The sequence below is a fragment of the Gracilinanus agilis genome, chromosome 3, assembly GCF_016433145.1.
Source record: "Gracilinanus agilis isolate LMUSP501 chromosome 3, AgileGrace, whole genome shotgun sequence".
Lineage (NCBI taxonomy): Eukaryota > Metazoa > Chordata > Mammalia > Didelphimorphia > Didelphidae > Gracilinanus > Gracilinanus agilis.
This window is the reverse complement of record NC_058132.1, coordinates 429,942,705-429,965,662: the sequence shown is the minus strand read 5'-3', so window position 1 is coordinate 429,965,662 and position 22,958 is coordinate 429,942,705. Positions and strand designations below refer to the sequence as shown.

General features: G+C 34.7%; 1 protein-coding gene across 1 annotated transcript in view; it reads left to right on the top strand.

Annotated features, from left to right (window-relative positions):
• Positions 1–14,353: 14,353 nt before the first annotated feature.
• The window catches only part of ROBO1 (roundabout guidance receptor 1), a 1,014,586-nt gene continuing 1,005,981 nt past the window's right edge, over positions 14,354–22,958 (top strand). The window contains exon 1 of the mRNA XM_044670323.1: positions 14,354–14,462. Coding sequence (XP_044526258.1) covers positions 14,354–14,462 — 109 coding nt within the window. The remainder of the gene's footprint in view (positions 14,463–22,958) is intronic.

Sequence of the window (22,958 nt, the reverse complement as noted above, 5' to 3'; positions counted from 1 at the left end):
TTAGAATATCTTTGCTTTACCTTTGAGAAGTAATAGAATTTACTCCGGGATCCTCTGACTCTTTTCAGGCTCATAGGATTAAGATGTGGAATCCTGAACATAATAACCAATAATTTCTTGTTTAGTTTTGCTAAACTGCTTTTTTCCATTTTTAATTTTTTTTTCTAGAACAAGAATGAGCAAATTACAGTTCAAGGGAGAAATCTAGTCAGTGTTCTGTTTTTGTGTGACTCTCTGAGCAAATAATGGTTTTTACATTTTTAAACCTCAGGTTTTAGTTTGCCAACCCTTGCTCTAGATCAGTGAAGGCAAACCTTTTAAAGACCATGTGCCATGTCATGCCGCTGAGACCGTGTGCCATGCCCTGCCTTTGTACCAAGTGCCAGGTGCATCCTGCCCTTATCCCACACAGGGGAGGGAGGAAATGCTCCCATTGGACTGCTGGGCAGAGGGGCAAGTGATGTGAAAAAATGTCATCAAGCATGGTGAAGAGGGGGAAAAGAGCAGCTTTGCCTGAGACCCTTTGCCTTCTAATAAAGAACCCTGTCAGGGGCTGGGGCAGGGGTGGTGGTGCATGTGTCCACAAAGAGCACTCTGTGTGCCATTTCATGCCATAGGGTCACCATCATGGCTCTTAAAATAACTTTCTGAAAAGGGAGTGAGAGATAGCTAATAAATGGAGGTGGAGTAAAAACAAAAGTTCTAAAAATTGTTTTTTGTAATAAATATTTATTAAGTGCTAGGCAAGGGTGAATCATTTCTCAATACTGGTGATATCTATTTAGGGATACTTCCTTACTCTTTATTTAATTATTAGTTTTAGTAAACAAACAAAAAAATCTAAGGTGAGGTATATATGTGGGTAGATCACTAGACACATACCAGCAATAACATTCCATGACAGAAGCAAAGGGGTCCATGTAATAAGAGAAAACATTCCCTTGATTGAAGACTAAGTTTTAGAGCTCAGAAGAGTTATACTTAAAGGTAATGGTTGGACACTTTAGGTCAAAAGCCTCATAGCCAGTTCATTCCCTTCCAAAGAGTAATCTCGTGGGGTTTGTAAAATGTATTTGTTAGTTCTAGCTTATATACTATCAGATAGTAAACACAAGGGAAAACAACGTATTTGTTAGTTCTAGCTTATATACTATCAGATAGTAAACACAAGAGAAAACAATATAATCCATCTTATTTCATTGTCATTATGTAGGTGACTCAGTTCTATTTCCACTGAAAGTACGTTGACAATGATAATAATAGCAAAGCTATATTACCCATAGCTACTGTGCAAATTATACCGGTTACTTTAAAGACAACTTTTACTGTCACTTCTCTGGTCTATAAAATGGAGTTGTAATCCTTTCATATTCCAACACTGAAATAACCATCACCGGGATTATGTCCTAGTCACAGCACAATGATGTGATATTTTTACTAAATACAATAAATAATGTCAGTACTGACATTGGTGATATTATAGTTTAAGATGTTTTCACCCTCATGAACTTTCTTTCCCAATAATGCAACCCAATATGCAGGGTTTAATACGTGTTATTGGAATTAAATTTGTTATCAAAAAGAAAAACATCTATCTTTAATTCTCACTTCTCTGATTCTCTCATGACTTCCATTATCAGTGAGGAAATACACAGTTATTTCTATCCCTAAACCAGAGAACAGCACTCACTTTGTAGGACTAGAGAAATTATAATTGAATTGTACCTTAAAAATCAGCTGATCTAACCCCTCCTTTTACAGATGTAGAAACTGAGGCCCACAGACATCTATGATGACACAAGATTATTCAATATACATAAAATTCTCATAAAAATATACTTACCCTCTTTAAACTATAACAGGATCCTTTCCAGGAAATGTGAGTGAGGGCCTCTGGCACCCAGGAAGGGAGCAGATAGGGAGAGTGAACAGGGAATAGAAGAATGGAGAAGAGAGAAGCAGGAAAACATTATGCCAGATTTAAGAGAAAACTCTCAAAGTCAAATTTTGAATAATGGATAAATTTTGAATTGTAGAGTTAGCTTCCCCAAGTATCTCTAGACCAGTGATGGGCAAACCACGGCCCGTGGGCCAGATGGGGGGGGGTGGGGCTAAAATGTTCAATCTTACTTGGTGATATTATTCCAAATCTGACAAATACAATGAGTAGGATATAATACAATGAAACTTTGAAAGAGTTGCCTTAGAAACAGACTGACAGATGAGCATTTCCTTTCCTTTGGCCCCCTCTTTAAAAAGTTTGCCCACCACTGATTGCTCACATCAATTTATTTTCATGATTACATTCCAGTATATGATTGTCATTTATTTTGGCCCACTTATCCATTTTACCACCTTAAACACTCTTTTAAAATATTTCACACTGTATTAAAAATAACTTCTCTCAGCCTGCAGAAATTTGAGAACTCTGTTAGTTAGCAAGCCCATACATAAGTGAGAAATGTGCTGTTTAGTTTACATGGCAACCTAAGGAACACAGCAAAATAAATAAAATTGAATAGCATTTAGCCTTCTTTTCCTTGGGAAGAAATATTCAACATAAATGTATTAAAATGGAAGATTGAAGTATAAATATTTTTAGTATGGGCAGAGGGAAGCCACAATTCACTAGCAAAGAAGAATTTTCTTTCAAAGTATAATTTTGATGGTTTTTAATGGTATTACAGTTATAATTTATAACAAAAGTTCATAAACTTAAGATTTTCATGGAAAATTCACTCACTAGCCTTTAAGTATCAACATACTCCATTTTACCCGAGTTTTCTTAGACAGATAGATTGATTAATTGATTGACTGATTGATTGCTATGGAATCAGATTGATAGATATTTATATGTACATATTATATACCTTTTAGCTGAAATTTTTTTGACTCTCTCAGCTACCTATCAGCTTAATACAAAAGACTAAGACTACCTATCAGCTTAATAAGAAAACAACTGTTGATTTTCAAAAAAATGTTGAATTTGAACTTGAAATTAATTCTTGTTTAATTATTTTTAATGATAATGTAGACTCATTCTTTGAGGCAATGTATTGTGGCATTGAAATATGTTTGCATTTACAATGTTTCATTTACACATGGTACCTTTGAACAAAGGTAGATATATTCACAAAAGATGACATGTTCACACCTATTTCTGACACAATAATTTCACCCCACTCAGTCACCTGGACTCAATCTGCCTCTCCTTTAAAATGCCCTTCTTATGAACTCAATAACCTAAGAAAAGCAAAATTAAGTGGTTTCATAGAATGATCCAGAAATTTCTTCTTTCCTTCACTCAAAGGGATAATTACTCCAATGGAAATCACAATTAGGGTGTTTCTTCAGACCTGGGGAAATGACTATAATCTGATAGAAGTCACCAACTACTATAAAAATACTGTGCATTAACATTTCATTTTTATGCTTAGAATGAAAACATTTCAATTCAAAAGCCCCTTCTTCGATTATATTTTTTTCTATTAGTAGTAATTCACTTTAGTATAACTTTCAGAACTTTCAGAAATGTAATCTCTGAATACAGTTCTTTTAAATATCATACAACACCTTCTATATTTCAAAAACTTCATTATACACTGGGGATGTTATATTTTGGTCCAGAACTGTGGCCCTATCCCTTAAAGGAAGATCCCAGTGAGAAAATTTTCTCTAGCAATACAAGTGAGACAGAAAAACAGATTTTTTCCTACTACCTGGGCCTTCTATTCTATTAATGGAAAATAAGTAAATATAAAGTCTTTCTAATACTTATAAAGTCTGTTTTGAACCTTACCCTGTGGATGTGAGAAAACAACATGGGATACCTAAGTAAAAGGAAAGGATAAACTGAAAAAAAAATTATAAATGGCATTCTCATTGATTCAAGGAATATTGGAAGTAGACTGGCTATGTAGAGCATAAAACATAAAGGTAGAACTTTTTAAAAAAAACTTTTTGAATTATAGAACTACTAAGGATACTTGCTTTAAAAAAGTCACTCTGTGATAAAAAGTAAAGGGAGCACAAGAAGAACAATTTGTACAGTGAAGCATTCAAGGGAGAAAAAAAATAAAACATTTCAAAAGGCTTAGAATTGAGTAATTAAATGATAAATTACTTGCCAAAGAACTGAAGATATATCATGTTGTCTACTTTTTTCCAGAGAAGTGATGGATTTCAAATCTAGTATGGGACATTCATTTTTGGACATAGCCAAAGTGAAAATTTACTTTTCAGGACCATGTGAGTCTGTTTTGAGAAATTTGTTTTATTCAATTGAGAGATGGCAGTGGGAGGGAAAGGCCATTTTTAAAATAAAAATTTTAAAAGGCTTCTCAGGAATAGCTTATTACCAAATTTCATTATGCATGTGTGCTGGTAAACACTCTGATAATAATAATAATTAAAAGTATGCACGCATTTTTCAACATTCAGTAGTTTTTAAGAAAACAATTCAATTATCAATTGGGTGAACAGATGAATTCTACTGAATGAAATGAGAGCCTAAATCAATGGAGGGGGCCCACAAGCTTTAGGTGGCCCTCTGTAATTGGAATAATGCATTATCTATATACTTCATGAGAGGCTCCAGATGTAAAACACTTTTCAGTATTATTTTCAGGGAACTGCTTAATTGTAATTTAATTTCAGGGAAAATGCTTAATTAGACAAAACTTCAGGTTTTGAGACCTACAAAGTTGCTCTACAGCATTAACTCTGTAATATGAATTGGAACTTAGCCAATAAGAATATTTGCCTTCAGATTTACTTGGTTTATGAATTTGGTACTAACAAAATTCCAGTTGCTGCCAGAAACTCCTTGCAGTGATAAATACCTTAATGGCAATTCTGGGTTCTCTCCACAGTCCATGGATTCATATCCAAGGTTGAATTTTTCTCCTCCCTCAACCCCATTGAAGTCCCACCTTGGCACATAAGGTTTTAGAATTAGGAAAGAGCTGAAGAGGTCCTCTGAATCATGGGATCTAGACCAAACCTCAAGCTGATATTGGACATGAGACTCCCTCTCTAACTTGGATATTTCCTTTAGATGTGAATGTGAATGTATGATCATCTAGGATAGATCTAAGATATGTGCTTTTTTCCTGGGTTTCTGGAAAGATAAGGTAGCTATTGTAAAGCAACAGCTATATTTGGATTACTTCTATAATTGCCTTGGTATAGGGAACTCTGAATGAGAAAATTCCCTCAGCTAACCCAGATAGGTACCTGCTCTTTAGCTTTCACACAGAGTTACTCAAAACACTGAGGGGTTAAATGACACCCCAAGGATGTGATGTAAACATTATATATTCGAAAAGATATTTGAATCCAAATCTTCCAGACTCTAAAACTATCTCTCTCCATTATGTTACCATTGCTATATTTTCATGTCATACTGGTTATGAATGTCTTTATCAACTGGTATTTAGAATGGAGTGAGCCCTACTTCAAAGAACAACTCTATAAACTGTCTCTGAGATTCATTAGCTACAATTCAATTCAAGAAGCTTTATTATGCCAGATATTCTGCTAGATACTCAGGATACAAAGACTAAAATGAAGCAATATCTGCTCCCAAGAAACTTAAATTCAATTATGGGGAGATATATGTATGTAAATAATAATAGTAGTAATTAATAGCTAACACTTACATAGGGCTTATTATGTATGAGACATTGTATTTTAGTGCTTCACAATTATTATCTAATTTGATCTTCACCTCAACCCTGGGAGGTAGGTGCTATTATTATCCACATTTTATAGATTAGGAAACTGAGGCACACAGAAGTTAAATGACTTATTCAAGATCACATAACTAATAAGGGTTTTTTAACCCTTACCTTCTGTTTTAGAATTTACACTAAGTAGTGATTCTAAGGCAGAAGAGTGCCAAAGGTTAGGCAATTGGAATTAAGTTACTTGCCAAGGATCACACAGCTAAGAAGTTTCTGAGGCCAGATTTGAACCCACGTCCTGCCAACTCCAGGCCTGGCACTCTATCCACATATCCGGATTTGAATTCAATTTTTCCTCACTCCAGGTCCAATACTCTGTCACTTCATCGAAAGGGAGCATAAAAGATGGTATAATAATGTGTCTTATGTAGATTGATTCTGTTCATTAAAACCACATCTTTCAAAACTTTGAAGTCTGGTCAAAATACATCATTTCTCTTTCTTTTTTCTGATGGACCAGTGATTTAATAAATATAGGGACTCACAGTGAGGAAACTTACTTCCCCAATGGAAACCATTACCTGCTCTCTGACTTGATAATTTTAGGAAGCATTTCCCAATCCCTCTTAATTCTAGTGCCTTCTTTCCATTGATTACTTCCTAATTATCCTGTATTTAGTTCGTACATAGTTGTTTCTTCATTAGATTGTGAGCTTATCAAAGGCAGGGTTTGTCTTTTGTCTTTATATCACTAATGTTTTAGCACAGGTTTGGCATATAGCCATTGTTATTGTTCAGTTGTTAAGGAACATCCAACTCTTTATGACCTCAAGGATCATAGTACAACAAGCCTTTCTATCCTCTACTATTCCCCAAAGTCTATCCAAGCTCATGTTCATTGTTCCCCTGATACTATCTCTGCCATGCTGATAACTGTGCATTAGAAAAAAAACACAAACAACTTCCAAAAATTTAGAGCTATCTAAATTTCTGTTCCCTGGAGATGCTTAAAGATTGGATGAACAATGTGGGGTATGTTTTAGGTATCATTGTTCATCAGATATGAGTTGGACCAAATAGATTCTGAGAAATCTTCCAAAACTAAGATGCTATATGACTTTCTGTATATGTATCTTTCTTCTGATCACACTTTGACCTTTTGTATCTTTTGCTTAGATACCTTAAGAGAATAGTTGCTTCAGTCAATATTCCAAACACCCAGGTTATCCCTCCCTTTTTCCTCCATCCAAAACATCTAATACATCAATTTTGTTTCCTCACCTTTCACTTTAAGAAGAGGATTCACAAAAGCAATCTGATAAAAGACTATTTGAAAAAGTAACCTTCATATATGTGGAAACCTTTCAAGTCACCTGAGTGACCACTTGCTCCACAATCTAAGTGCTAGATTATTTCTGTCCATCATTTATCACTGTTTACATCTTTACACTATGAAAAAGCAAGATGAAAGGGGTACAAAATATACTTCTGACTCTGGACTGCTAAGTATGTTGTCTTTGTTATAAAGGTAGATACTCTGAAAACTGAATAATTTAATTTATTCTCCCTAATCTCCTTTCAGATCTGTTTCTATATTAGATAGTTTTTCTGACTCTCAAATGTGCCTTTCCTTTCCTATCATCTTAATTCTTCCAGGATGTTAGGATTTGTAAGTTATTCCAATAAGTCAATTAAATATCTAATGTTTTCAGCAAAATATCATAATAACTTCAGTATGTAGAAAATGGAAAAAACAGCAGCCTTGGAAACAGCAGAGTTGGTACCTAAAAAAAGCAATGAATTTGAAATCAGAGAATCTTTAATAAAATCCCAACCCAGTTTCCTACTACCCATAGGATCATAGACAACACACTTAACTTTGCTTTCCTCATCTATAAAATGATGGGAGTAGTAAAAGCAATAATGTATGATGATCAACTGTCAATGCCTTAACTGTTATCAACAAGGCAAGGATCCAGGACAACTCCAAAAGATCTATGACCAAAAAAAAAAAAAAGATAGATATACATCACTATAGAAGCAACAGACAACAGATGGAGTCCAAATGCAAATTGTAACATAAAATTCCTTTTTTTCCTCTGGTGAAAGTAATATGTCTTCTTTCACAACATGATGAACATGGAAACAAGTCTTGTGTGATAATAATATATGTATAACCTATATCATATTACCTGCCTTCTTAAGAAGGGTGAGGGTAGAAAGGAGAGAGAACATAAATTGAAAAATATCAGAAAAAAATATTGAAATTATATTCTGGAAAAAATTTTTAAATATCAAAATAAAAAATAAAATAAAATGAAGGGGTTACATTCAATGGCTAAGGTCTATTTGAAGTCTGTTGATAATAAATCAATACTAGCCTGAATATTTACTATCTATGAAATTAGACACATATCTCTTAAACTTTGTATGTCCCTGGTCCCTCATCTTTAAAATGGAAATAATAATACTTGGTATGGCAGCCAGATGGCACAGTGAATAGAGCTCTAGGTATGAAGTCAGGAAAACTCATTCCTGAGATCAAATCTAGTCTCAGGCATTTATTAGCTATGTGAATCTGGGTAAGTCACTTACCCTTGTTTATAGATTCCTGGTCAGTAAAATGATCTAGAAAAGGAAATGGCAAAATACTCCAGTTAAAACCCTGAATGAGACAACAAAGAGTTAGATATAACTGAAGCAACTAAACAACAGCATTAATAGTACTTGTACTACCACAAAGGGCTGTTGTATGGAAAACTTTCCTCAGAAAAACCTCATATAAATAAAATAGCTAATAATTAGAAAATTAATGGAAAAGTACACAATATTTAACTGTGATGTAAATTATTCTCAGATGGTCTTAAAGCTTTGTGACCACATAGCTCTATTAAAGCTAGGTGGCACAGTGTATAAAGTACTATGGGATAGAGTTAGGAAGATCCAAGTTCAAATTTGGCCTCAGACACATACCAGGTATATAAGCCTGGACAAAGTAATTTAATATATTGTATGCTTCAGTTTCCTGATCTATAAAATGAGGTAAAGAAAGAAGTCACAAACCACTCCAGTATCTTTGCCAAGAGAATTCTAAAAGGAGCCGTGAAGAGTTAGACAGGAAAATTGAAACATACTATTCTTTATTTTCTCCATGAATTTTTCTTAAGTGAAAGCACTCTGGTGAAGCAATAACAATTCAATTAATATTAAAGGCATTTAATACCAACCAAAATAATTTATTAGACAGTAGTTCTGCATAAGAAGAGTAGTCTGTTCTCCCATTAATACTCTTAAATTAGGATATAAAACTCTTAAAATTCTAAAAAACAAATTTCATTATCAGAGGAAACTCATTTTTTGGAAAACCTTTATTTCCTTTACATTCTCATAGAGAAAGGACAACAAAACGTGGCTCAAAATTTCTCTTGTTCATTTGTTTTAGTGCAATAATATTTTTAGAAGCTAACATTTCTGGGATAGAATATTTCTGTATGTTAAATAGATAATATGATGGCAGCCCAATTTCCCTGCACTCTAAACTCCTATCCATGGGAGAGACTTAACAATTCATGGGTTAAAGAACTTAGGGCTTCAATATAGGTATTTTGTTATAGTGATTGACTAAGGATCACGTAGGCATTAGGCATTAGTCACCATTAGCAAGACTTTCCCTACACAATTATTACAAATCATTGTTACATAGTAATAAATTTCTTCATTATGGAATTACTAAGGGTTACCTTTATTTTAGCCCAATTGTCAATCAGTTTTAGCTGGCAGTTTGTTAACTGGGACCATTGTGTAGGACAAAGAGGAAAACCTGCCTAAGGTTTTTATTACAATTAAATAGATGAAATTTCAATTTATAATTCTTAAAAAAGAAAAGCGGTTTGGGGCATCTTAAGACTCATCCAAACCAAGGACTCCACCATTTTCACTTTCAGAATGCCTTAGGGACTGGCTATAATTTGCCAAATTATAAATAATTTTTATTGCATAAAAACTTTTAATTGAAATATATTATAAAGGAGTAGAGATTCATACATACACCAATGTGCTCTGTAACATTATCATTGTGAATACCAAAAAAAAAAGAAACCAAACATCAATTGATGATGTTAAGAGCATTGAATTTAGAGTAAAAGAACTGAATTCAAACCATGACTGACATTGTGACCTTGGGCCTCAATTTCTTTATCTATAAATGGAGAAAGGTGGACTAGATTGCCCCTTAAAGTTCCTTTCACAACTATGGGGTGTGAACTTGGAGTTAGGCCATCAGTAGCAATGATTTACATATATTATCTTTTTGGTCCTCACAACAACCCTGGGTACTAGTTGCTAACTAGTCCCCACTTTGCAAATGAGGAACCTGAGTCTGATAGAGGTGAAATGACTTTCTCTTAATCTTTCTATCTGCATATCCCACATTTATTTTCTACTGTGCTACCTAACTGCCTAGACCTTGATTTAATTTCTGCCTTGGATACTATGTGATCCTAGGAAAACCATAATAAATAACATCTATGGACCTCAGTTTCTTCATTTGTAAAATGAGGGAATTGGATTTAATAATCTCTAAATTGCCTTCCAACATTAAATCTAAGACCTTTTTTATCTGTGATTCTATGCTTATAGGAAACTATAATATTGTAACTGATATTTATATAGAATGCTAAGGTTTATAAAACACTTTTACAATTTATCCCAACTATCCTATGCCGTAGGTACTACTAGTATTATTATTCCCATTTTGCAGATAAGAAAACTGAGACTCATAATGAATGTCAGGAATCTGGCTTTCAATCTATTTTTTTTCTGCCCAAACCCAGCATTGGTTGCCTTTCTGAAAAATTTTTGGTATTTCTCCCTCATTATTCCTACCCCAGGCCTTTTTTAATTTTTTACTGTGTGAGAAATACATATTTCTTCTATTTTAAGAATTTAAATTGTCATCTTTTGAATGCCTTTTTTTCCTAATAAGCTGGAAACAGCAGTGGCAAGCTTTTATCAGAAGTATCTTCCCTTTCAAGCCTTTTCAGCCTTAGTGTTGGAGCATCTTGCATTATTCTGCAATTGTAGCCATCCAGCTACGTTACAAAGCAGATGGGAAACAAAGATCTTCCTGTTTAGCTTAAAATACAAAACACATGAGAAGAAGTGCCACTACTATTCCTTCTGTAAAAGAAATCTTAAATCCTTAAATAGAAACCCTGTTGATCTTAACGGAATACCTCAAATGTGAGGTAGATCAAAGTTTAAAAATGTTTCCTTAGGGATAATTAAAGGCTAGTATTTAATGCTAGCAAACTAAATGGTATAAAAGTTCCAAGTAATATATATAGTACAAACTGTATTACTTCATTTGTTACTACGTCCAGTGCTAGGTCCTACATTTTAGGAAGAGCATGACTAGAATAGAAAATATCCAAAGTAGGGGCTTCCAAGGCATATAGAAGAGTCAAATAACAAGTTCCAATTCTGGAGATTTTCAAGAAAAGGCTGAAATGCCACTAGGGGGATGTGAGAGAAGATTCTTTTTAATAAAGATATAAATGGCCTTAGATTTCACAAAAAAAAAAAACTCTGAGCTGTGATTCTGATCTTTGATTAACTTTCTAGATGTGGATTCTAGGATTATTCTTTTGAAAAAATATTATTTTGTTGAAAGATGATGCTTTTGACCCATTTTTCCTAGGGTATGTGTTTTAAGGTTGATTTCTATATTCCAGGAGTGATGTATATCTGTGTAGAGTCCTCCACCTGTATTTGATATGTCTACCTTGTGACCAAAGGCACTTATTCTCAGGAAGTTTCGTTGAAACTACGGCTTCAAACTATCTATAGTCAAGGAATAGATCAAAGCAAACTAGCTAACATGGCCAACCAACAAAACACTTAGTCTACTTACCATTGAGCTAACCTATTAAAAATACCAATGTCTATTATGCAATTTGATCTTCCAATCTTATTTTATCATCTTGAAGTCTCATTAAGAACATTCACTAACTAGATGTGTCAAAGCAATGCCATTTTACTTCAAAATAATGTTAATAATAATAATAATAAATAGTAGTAGTAACATCAGCAGATATAAGAGAAATTATATATATATATATGTATAATTAAATATTTTCAGTGGAAATATACATCAGCCATGGTGGGGGAGGAAGCTGGGGGGGTGAAGGGGAAAGTAAGAGCATGAGTTATGTAACCATGTTAACTTTTCTAAAAAATTAATATTAATAAATGTTTAAAATAAATAAATGTTGTTTTCAAATAAAAAACATTTTTCATGTCACCTCATTTGATCATCACAACAATTCTGTGAGGCAGATACTATTATAATCCCCACTTTGAGATATAAAAACTTTAGCTTGCCCAAGTCACAGAGTAAGTCAGAACCTAGGTTCATTTAGCCTTTCCTTTAGTGAGATTTTAGGATAGATAAGCTTGGCAATCTTTTTTTGACAGGATCTATTCAGTTCGGCAGCACCTTCTTATTTTTGTTTTGCCTCATAGACTATTCTTTTCAATATGCCTTGAATCACTTAGAAGCCCCAAAAAGGCAGGGAACCAAAAGCAAAGATATTATCACTGTAATGCTGCAATGAAAGTGATATTTTAAAATCTTTTTATGACTAATATCAGTGCTGATTAATGGCAATATTATTAGTAGTGACTCATTCGTCCTTTAAGCTTATCAATATGCCCTTGTAACATTAATACAGAAAGAATTCTATGTATTCATGCATATTTACTTAATGTAAAGGCATTTATTAAGCACTTACTGTCAGCCAGGAACTGTGATAAGCACTGGAATACAAAGAAAGGCAAAATAATTTCTGTCTTCTAATAGGTCACATTCAAATGAGTGCTACAATATACAAATAACTATGTAGGTACAAGATTTATAAAGAATACACAGGAGTCAATCTCAGAAGGGGAGATATTGGCAGGAGAACATTGTACACTGTGGTACAAGTGAACATGACAGACTTCTCTACTAGCAGCAATGCAATGATCCAGGACAATCCTGGGGGACTTATGAGAAAGAACACTATCCACATTCAGAGGAAGAACTCTGGGAGTAGAAACAAAGAAGAAAAACAATTGCTTGATCACATGGGTTGATGGGAATATTGACTCTAAACAATCACCCTAGTACAAATACTAATGATATGGAAATAGGCCTTGATCAGCGACACATGTAAAACCCAGTGGAATTGAGCTTTGGCTATGGGAAGGAGTTGGAGGAAGGGGAGGGAAAGAACATGAATCTTGTAACCATGGAAAAATATTCTTAACTAATTAATTAGATTTTAAGAAAATAAAGAAGTGGGGAGGGTACTGGGAGCTCAAGGCATAAAGACTCCTAAAGAAGGCAGTACTGGAACTGAGACTTAAAGAAAGCCAGGGATACAAAGAACTTATTATATTCCCTTACAGATTTTAATAATATCAATAATATGCTAAGATGTAGAAACTAATGTTTCTAAAACTATTCTGGGGAGGGAGGGATGATTTATCAATGCTGTTTATCTACTTAGCATTTGAAGTAAATCAGGCTGTACAATATTATTATGTAAGTGGTCATATCTGAAAATATATTTTTACATGGCTTTTCTTCTTTCATTTCCTTAATATTATGGTAAAGAATTCAATTGCAGCAAAACAGGGGTGTTAAAAATCTTACTTTGTTATAGACTCATTACAAAAATAATCATCTTGTGGGGACATCTGTAAGAAAAATGAAGAGATAATTGCAAAACAGAGAAGTCTGATTTGCTGCAGAGTCTGCTTAGTTCATGAGGTGATAAAATCATTACACAGCATAATGGCTGTACTGAAGATGCCAACATCTATTAATAAAGATGTATTACTCTTGTGTGAGCTTTTTCAAAACACTGTACATGCAAATTTTTACATTAAAGTGACATAAATGGCATTTACTTTGTTCTACTGATTTTAGATTTTTGAGAAGTATGGGGGGGGGGTTCTCCTTTTCCCTTTATTCTTCAAATACAAAAAAAAAAAAAAAGCTATACTAGGGTAAGCTAAATAGAAGGCAATCATTTGCTACTCTGTCCCTCTTTGTGAAGATATTTGTATCATCATTCTGCACCAGGTCTGTATCCACATATTTTATTCTCCCAGATGCTAAATAGAGCTTTGCAAACTTGTTTTCTTTTTTTCTTAACAACTACCTCTGTTTGAAAATGAGGTGAGTCTGCAGTGCCAAAATTAAACATCTTATTTCATCAGATAGTATAATTTACAGTTCAGTAAGGGGAGGGATGCTTAAACCTCTGCTGTCCTCTGTTATTGTATTATGAGAATTGTTGACAAACATTTGGGAATGCTAAGGGGTTGCAGAAGCATTTTAGGAGAAAACCAGTGAAAGCTCTTTCACTCTCCTGGTATGATTTCTGTGTATCAGAAGATAGTTTTATGTCCTTTTCTATTTTTTCCATTTCCTGAATAATCCAAATGGAGAGCATGATGAAAACATATGTGTTTTTTAAAATGTATGGCAGAAACCATGTTTTTGCATCTCTGCTGAATAAAATGACAGGATTGGTTCGAGGTTTTCATTCCCAGTAAAAGTCTTCAGGTTCGTCGCTGTCAGTACTTACTCCCCTCCATGTAGAGGTTATTTTTTACCTGGCATGGCTGTGCTGTCACTGATGCTGCTGCTCTGGATGGCAGAAATAACTTCTACTGTGGGCGTCTCAGGCAGAATGAAAGCTGGGTCAAGGTGGAAAGGTGAAAAAAATCGTGAGTAACCTGGGATTTTTCACTCTTAGTGCTTTTCCCCCATCCTTTTCCCTTTTGTATTTAATAATGGATTTGGCCTTGTCCAAACATTGTAATTCACAGCATTTCCAAAATGTTGTTTCAGGACTTAGAAATAATTTTAGGCATTAAATATGGATGCAGAATAAATGAGCCACACCTTTGTGCTCCACACATCTGCAATACTAGTCTAGGTTCATTTCAAGGTTTTTGCCTGGGCTTTGCTAGTTAACTCTTCTAGCTCTGGGGATTTGTGAAGACTTTAAGGAGCCTGCAGAGAAAAAAAATGTGATTTAACCTTGCTTATTCTATGAAAAGTTTAATTTTGATGTTGATATTTCTGTTTGTCAACCATAAACATTCAACAGTACATATGAAATCAAACTTCAAGACATTTCCCCACTGAGGTAAACAAGAAACTAAAATTAGAAACAGCAAATGTTCCAGAAATTGCCTTGAAAAAACTGTATTTGGTGCTGTACAATTTTGGGAAGTTTGCAAATACATATTTTGCCCACTTTAACAAATGATTTTTTTCTATTCATTGATGAAAACATAAAGATATTCCTGTTTGATTCCTTCAAATTTTTGGACACAAGTCTCATTGTATTCAGTGGCTGAGAAAAAAATTTCAGATGAATTACTGAGGGTATAAGCATGATTTCTCTATCATATCAATGATCATTAAAGCCTGTGTGGAATAGTTGAAAAAGCACTGATTCAGAGTGCCTGAATTCAAATCCTGCAACTGATGTTCAATACCAATGTGAACCTGAGGAAGTCAGTAACCTCCTTGCAGCTCAGTTTCCTTATCTGTAAAATGAAAGGGTTAGATTATTTGGCCCCTAAAGACCTTTCCTGCTCTAAATCTATGACTAATATTTCCCAGGTTTACTTGACTATTATCATTCTATGTGCACATGATAGGGAAACACAATTTTTTGGTTAATGATAAACTAATTGCTGTCTTCTAAATTCACTTTCAAGGGCTATTTGTGGAAGCCTTTTTAAAAGAATGGATTTAGAGTATCTTAAGTTTTGTGAAAATAAATTATAATATAGCTTCTTTATCCTTTTTGACCTCTCTGTGGTCTTTGACACTATTGAACACCCTTTTCTCATTATTCTGATTTCTCTAGGTGTTTGTGACATTGCTCACTCTTGATTTTCCTCCCATTTGGCCACTTTTGCCTTGTGTTCATACATGCTGAACTATGAGTATCAGACATGATTCTCCATTGGCCCTTCTTTTTTTCTTCTTCTATTCTGTATTACTTGATGATCTTATCATCCCCCATAGATTTAACAAATATAATCCTTATACAGATGATTCTTGAATTTATTTATCTAGTCATGATGTCTCTCTTGACATTTCTTACATCTCTAGCTGGATGTTCATTTCATAAACATTACATAAACATAAACATATTAAACTCAACATATCCAAAATTAAACTCATTTTTCCCTAAATTTCTCCACTTTCTAATTTCCTTAATACTATCAAGAGTACTATCATGCTCCCAGGCAACTAATCTAGAATCATAGGTGTCTTTCTAAACTCCATACTCGATTTCATACCTCATATCTAATCTCTTGTCAGATTCTATTGATTCTGCCTTTATAGCATCTTTTGAATATGCCCTCATCTGTCCTCTGACACCATTTCATCACCATATGCATGTATTATTTCAGTAATCTGCTGTTTGGTCTCTCTGCCACAAGTCTCTCCTCCTTCCAGCCCATTCTACAACTCAGCTGTCAAACTGATCTTTCTATAGCACAGTTCTGATCATGTCACTCTCCTATCAATAAATTACAGTGGTTCCCCATCTTCTCTATGATCACATATAAAATCTTCTGTTTAACATTCAAAGCCCTTCATAACGTGATCTCTTCCTGCCCTTCCAATATTTTTTATACCTCATTCCCTACATCTTTGATCCAATACCTCCTGCCTCTGTGTATTTTCATTGGCAGTCCTCTCTCCTTCCTAACCTTTGCCTCCTAATTTCCCTGGTTCTACTCTTTTCTCACTTAAAATATCACCAGCTTTGCAAAAAGCCCTTTTGAGCTCCCTTAATGCTAATGCTTTCACTCTGAAATTATCTTCAATTTATTCTGTATATATCTTTTGTACATTTATTCTGTGCATATTGTTTGCTTTTTTTTTTAAACCCTTGTACTTCGGTGTATTGTCTCATAGGTGGAAGATTGGTAAGGGTGGGCAATGGGGGTCAAGTGACTTGCCCAGGGTCACACAGCTGGGAAGTGGCTGAGGCCGGGTTTGAACCTAGGACCTCCTGTCTCTAGGCCTGACTCTCACTTGTGCATATTGTTTGAAGGTAGCTTCCCCAATTATGCTGTAATGTAGCAAGCAAACAAACAAATAAATTTAAATTTTTTTAAAAGGGCATGAATTTTGGAGTCAAAAGAATTTGGTTCTGCTACTTATAACTTCATGATCCTAAAAAAATCATTTTCTTCATCTGTAAATAGTGAAAATTCTACCAGATGAGCAGTACATTTTCTTTCAACATTGAATCACATTAATTATATTTTAATTCACTGTTACCTATAACAATATATATTCTAGAATATTCTCCATTGATCCCTGAGGACAATACCTCTAATATGTTAAAAAGAAGTTACAAAAAAATGAGCTTGAATCAGAATAGAAATAAGAAAGGCTGTCTCATATTTTCGAAACTGAAATAATTTCCAATATCTTGAGTTGATAAAGACAACCAACAAACCAGTCAACCAACTAAAAAACAAATAAAATAATCCTTTTAACATAAATATCCTCCAAATTACGCTATATATCTGTGATCTTGGAAAGTCAGGATCTCAAAAATATAAAAAAATAAAGATGACTTAAAGGGCAATGGAAAATATATGGTCCTCAGAAGGCCTTTACTATGTTACTAAAGATTATTTAAGCATAAAAAGTAGAATAAAATATTTGAAAGCTATAAGAATATTAATAGAAAAGTAGGTGGAACATCCCTGTAAGATAAATAAAAAATGGGTAATGTGAGGGCCAAATAGGATTTGAATCTTATATGTAAAGACATGGATAAAGATTTTTAAAAAGTATGGAAGATTTTCATTCTGTACCTTTTTGTACATTCTGTACTATTCTGTTCAGAGATGAAAGAGAATTTTATTGTTATAAGAGATCCACAAGAGATTAGTATGCATTGAAACCAAAAGCAGGGATTAATTTTATAGAATCAGAGAGTATGGGAATTTAAAGGGACCTTAATAACCATCCAGTTCAATCTATTATATTTGAGAACTGATCATCCAGAATCTGCTTGAGGATCTCTAAAGATGGCTGAGCCAATCTCATATAGAGTCAGCTCATTCCAATTTTGGTTTGTTCTAATTGTTGAGATTTTTTTGTCAATGTGATGCCTAAATTTCTCTCTAGTTCTACCCTCTGGTATAAACCACACAAGTCAAATATCTCTTCTATATGAAATCCCTTCAAATATTTTATGGAAACTATCATACCTCACTGCTAAGTGTTATCTTCTGTAACATCGGGAGTTTCTTCAGCTGATCTTCATATGACAAGGAGTTGAGATTCTTTACCATTCTGGTTGCCCTCCTCAGGAAGCCTTCCTATTTATCATTCACTTTCTTATGAAGAGAGGTGCCCAGAATTGACCACAATGTTGTAGATGATGTTGGGCAAGGCCAAAATCCAGAGGGAGTATTACCTCCTTATGTCTTTTTGGTCTATATATTAAATTGCAGTAGAACCATCCCTCTATTACCCTTCAGTAACAAATCTTTAATTCTTTCTATTCTTGAAGAACTTCAGGAGTACTTTGACTTGATAATTCATTATAATTCTTATCTACCTTTATATAGCAGTCTCCACAAGTAACCACCAAAATATTCAAAGAAATAATAGGGTTCCTTATTGATTATTTGCATATTTTTATCTCTTGACCAAGTATAACTGGAAGAAAAGTAAATCAAACAACTATATAAGAGTTTATGTCTCACATTGGAATTTGGAGAAGGATGAGAAATAAGAATGAATGAGAAAACATAGAGCATAGATTCTGAAAATTTACTATTTACTAAAAATTAGGCTGATTTTATGTTTTGTTAAAATTTTATTAACATTCCCCAATATTTAAAGTAAGTGTAATAAATTATATATTGGAGAGTATTTTGATGGTAAAGGGAAGACAAAATTATGTGTATCTGTCAGTTTCTTCTCTATATATATCAATATTACTGGGACAAGGAGGGAAATTCTCTGTAATAGATGGCTAATCAAATAATGAGCCAACATCCATAGCTTGAGGGAAGGCTTTTCTGGTTGGTAATGTGGGTGGTTACCTGGCTGGGTAAGCACAGACCCTCCTCAGACCCCTTAATTTTTATTTCTATCTATAATCTATGCTACTGGAAATTAGGTAGGGTCCTTCTGTAAGGCAGGTATGGGTTAGAGGCTTTGGAGTCTACTCCCAGAGTCCCAGATCCCTCAGGGATAAAGAGATCTCAGTTCTCTTTAAGTTAATATTAGAAGCTAACAGGAACACCAGGCTTTGGAGTGTGATTGTCAAAGAAATCCTTTGGGTCGACTCTTGATGGGTCACCAGGCAAATTACTCTCCCCCTCTCATGCCTAGATCCTGAGCAAAAACCCTTGTTAAAGATTCTTCCTTCCCACTGTAACAATTAAAAATTATAAAGGCCGATATTATGAGGAAAACTAATATTTTATTTAGGCCCATGTTGATAGAATAAAATTGACCATGTGCCTGTAAAAAATTCAAATTGCTGGAACTATGCTCAAAGGGCTATAAAAGAATGCCTATCCTTTGATCCAGCCATACCATTGTTGGGTTTGTACTCCAAAGAGATCATAGATAAAGACTTGAACAAAAATATTTATATCCACGCTTTTAGTGATGGCAAAAAACTGGAAAAGGAGGGTATGTCCTTCAATTGGGGAATGGCTGAACAAATTGTGGTATATGCTGGTGATGGAATATTATTGTGTTCAAAGGAATAATAAACTGGAGGAATTCCATGTGAACTTGAAGGACCTCCAGGAATTGATGCAGAGCAAAAGGAGCAGAGCCAGAAGAACATTGTACACAGAGACCAATACACTGTGGTAAAATATAATGTAATGGACTTCTGTACTAGCAGCAATGCAATGATCCAGGACAATTCTGAGGGATTTATGGAAAAGAACGCTACCCACATTCAGAGGAAGAACTGAATGAGTGGAAACACAGAAGAAAAGTAGCTGCTTGAACACATGGGTTCAGGCAGACATGATTGGGGATGTAGACTTGAAACTACCACACCAATGCAATGATCAACAATTTGGAAATAGGTCTTGATCAATGACACATGTTAAAACCAGTGGAAATGCGCATTGGCCAGAGGTGGGGGAAGGGCGAGGGGTGAAGGAAAAAGTAGGAGCATGAATCATGTAACCATGTTAACTTTTCTAAAAAATGAATATTAATAAATGTTTTAAAATAATTGAAATTGCCACCTCAGCCATTTTACATTTTTTACCTTCCTTAACCCTCTCCATCCCCAGGGAGCACGCTCAGGTAGCAAGGAGCATGCTCAGGTAGCAAAGAGGAAGTCACACACCATTTCCCAATGTTTAAAGCTGGTGGGCTTTACCTTGAAGATGTCATCCAAAACAGGAAACCCGTTGAACCAAGGAAATTGTAGTTTCAAAGTCCCCCACATGTCTACAGGAAGTTTGTCAAATACTACATATCTTGAGGCTTAATAGTTCTAAATAGAACCCCAGTAATTTTAAATAACACACCACAATGCCTTGCTCTCTCCCCCAACCAACAGTCCCTGTTAATCAAGCCAGCTTCCAACATTCTAAAAGGTTGCCTTAACCCATTCTGCCTTTACATAGGTAATAATTTATCAAGTAGTAACTTGAAAGTGACAAATTACAAAATGATCTAGCCATTCTTTTTCAGAGTATTTGTGTATGGTACATAATGTGACTACTATAAATCTGAGACAAGTGTAAATAGAAACTAATGCAATTTTCACCTTAATGCACAATATCCTTTTACTTTGGGATACACATGTGAATATATTTTTTTCTGTTAAGCATTTTAAGTAGATTCAAAGTATCTCTATGTCTCAGCAAATAATGTGAAAGAAAAGTTAGTGGAATTTTTTTTAAATAGACCTCAAAAATTTTGGGAAGATGGCAGCTTAGACAGAGCAAAACTTCAGAACTCCAATATCCTTCCACACAAAGATAAAAAACAAAGTGCTTCAAGAGAAAAGAAAACCAAATCTAACAAAAGGATAGAGCTGGGAGAATCCCTCTGCTGGACTCAGCTCAAGAGGTATGCCAAAAAAAAAAAAGCCTGAATTCTTGAATTCTTGGGCTTGAGAGTAGAGAAGAAGGAAGATCCTAGGACCCATCCCCCACATGCTATGCTGAGTCTCCAGCGGTTCCTGGAATCTCTGGGCTGGCAAATGTGCTAGTCTGGAGGGAGGGCTTTGCTGGCACAGCTGTGCCGGGCTCAGGGCATTGAACACAGATGGCAGGGAGGTGGCTAGAGGAGAAATGCAGAGAGGGCAGCATAGTCACAGCGAAAATGCTCCATCTTACCCCCTCCCCCTTTTCTCCAGGTTTTTGTCTCAGGGCCCATCAAGCTCTACAGGTCAACTCTGCCCTGGTTTAATCCTATCAATAGAGCAAATAAGAAGTCTTCAGAAAGCAGGGAAGCTCCAACACCCCTCCTCCACAGACTGCAGAGAAAGTAGCTACAAACTTCTGTTGACAGCTGGGGAAGATCTTACATCAGAACTTATTAAAATCATCAGCCTAACCTAATCAATCAGCAGAGCAGAGAAAGAGCCCATTCAGGGCAAAATAGCCCAAACCCACAGATCCAGCAAATCAGAGGAGCAAGATTACAGCCAATTACAGGAGGGAAAGAAGGAATAAATATGAGTAAACAACAAAAAAGGGGGGGGGGAAGCAATTACAATCAACAGCTTCTATCCAGGAAATTAACAAAAAGCAAATGAAACAGAAGAAGAACAAGGAACTCCAAGAAAAAAACAGAAACTCTAGCGAATTGGTCACAGGCTCTGGAAAAACTAAAAATACAATTCAAAAACAATTAAGAGAGGCTGAAGACAATTGGAAAAAGGAAATACATGAACTAAAACAAGAAAATAAGACTTGAAAGTTAATATTGACCAGCTTGAAAATGAGGCAAAGAAGGTAAAAGAAAATTAGACCAGAAGGAGTATGATGACCAAAAAGCCAGGGATGAAATTCAGTCTTTAAAAATTAGAATTCAACAACTATAAGCAAATGTCTTCACAAGGCAGCAAGAATCTATAAAACAAAATCAAAAGAATGAAAAACTTAAGGAAAATACTCTCCATTGGCAGAACTTCAGATCTAGAAAACAAATCAAGGAGAGACAATTTAAGAATCATTGGACTACACTTCCCAGCTGTGTGACACTGGGCAAGTCACTTGACCCCCATTGCCCACCCTTACCACTCTTCCACCAAAGAGCCAATACACAGAAGTTAAGAGTTAAAAAGAAAAAAAAAGAATCATTGGACTACTGGAACATCATGACAAAAGAAAAATGTTGGACATCATCCTACAGGAAATTATACAAGAAAACTGCCCCAACATCCTTGAAAAGAGGGAAAAGTGGAGATTGAAAGAATCCACAGATCACCTCCTACATTTAATCCACAACTGACAACTCCCAGGAATATTATAGCCAAATTCAAAAGCTACCCGACCAATGAAAAAATATTAAAAGCTCCTAAGAAGTCATTCAGATACCAGGGAACCACAGTTAGGATAACACAGGATCTGGCTACATCTACCCTGAAGGACAGGAAGGCATGGAATATAATATTCTGGAAAGCAAGGAAACTGGATCTACCACCAAGAATCAAAATATAGTCAGCAAAACTGACTATATTCTTGCAAGGGGTAGTATGCCCATTTAATAAAATTGAAGACTTCCAAATATTCATAAAGAAAAAACTAGACTTAAACAGAAAATTTGACGCCCAAAAAAAGAACTCAAGAGAATCACCAAAAGGTAATTAAGAGAGGGGAAAAACAAAAACAATTTTTTTAAGGAACCCAATAAGTTCAAATGATTTGTATCCCTATGAGAAAAGATAATAATGGTAACTCTTAAAAATTGTTTTTATCATAAGAGTAGCTAGAAGAAGTATACATATATATGTATGTATGTATGTATGTATGTATGTATATAAAACTAGAGGTAAAAAAAGAGGATAATATTAAGAGAAATGGGAAAAGAGACAAAATGGAGCAAATTTATATTCCATAAAGAAGCTCATGGAGGGAGCAGAGGGGAAGATCATTACACTGGAAAGGTAAAGAGACTGGAGATAGGAAATATTTAATTCTTACATGCATTAAATTAACTCAAAGAGGGAAGAA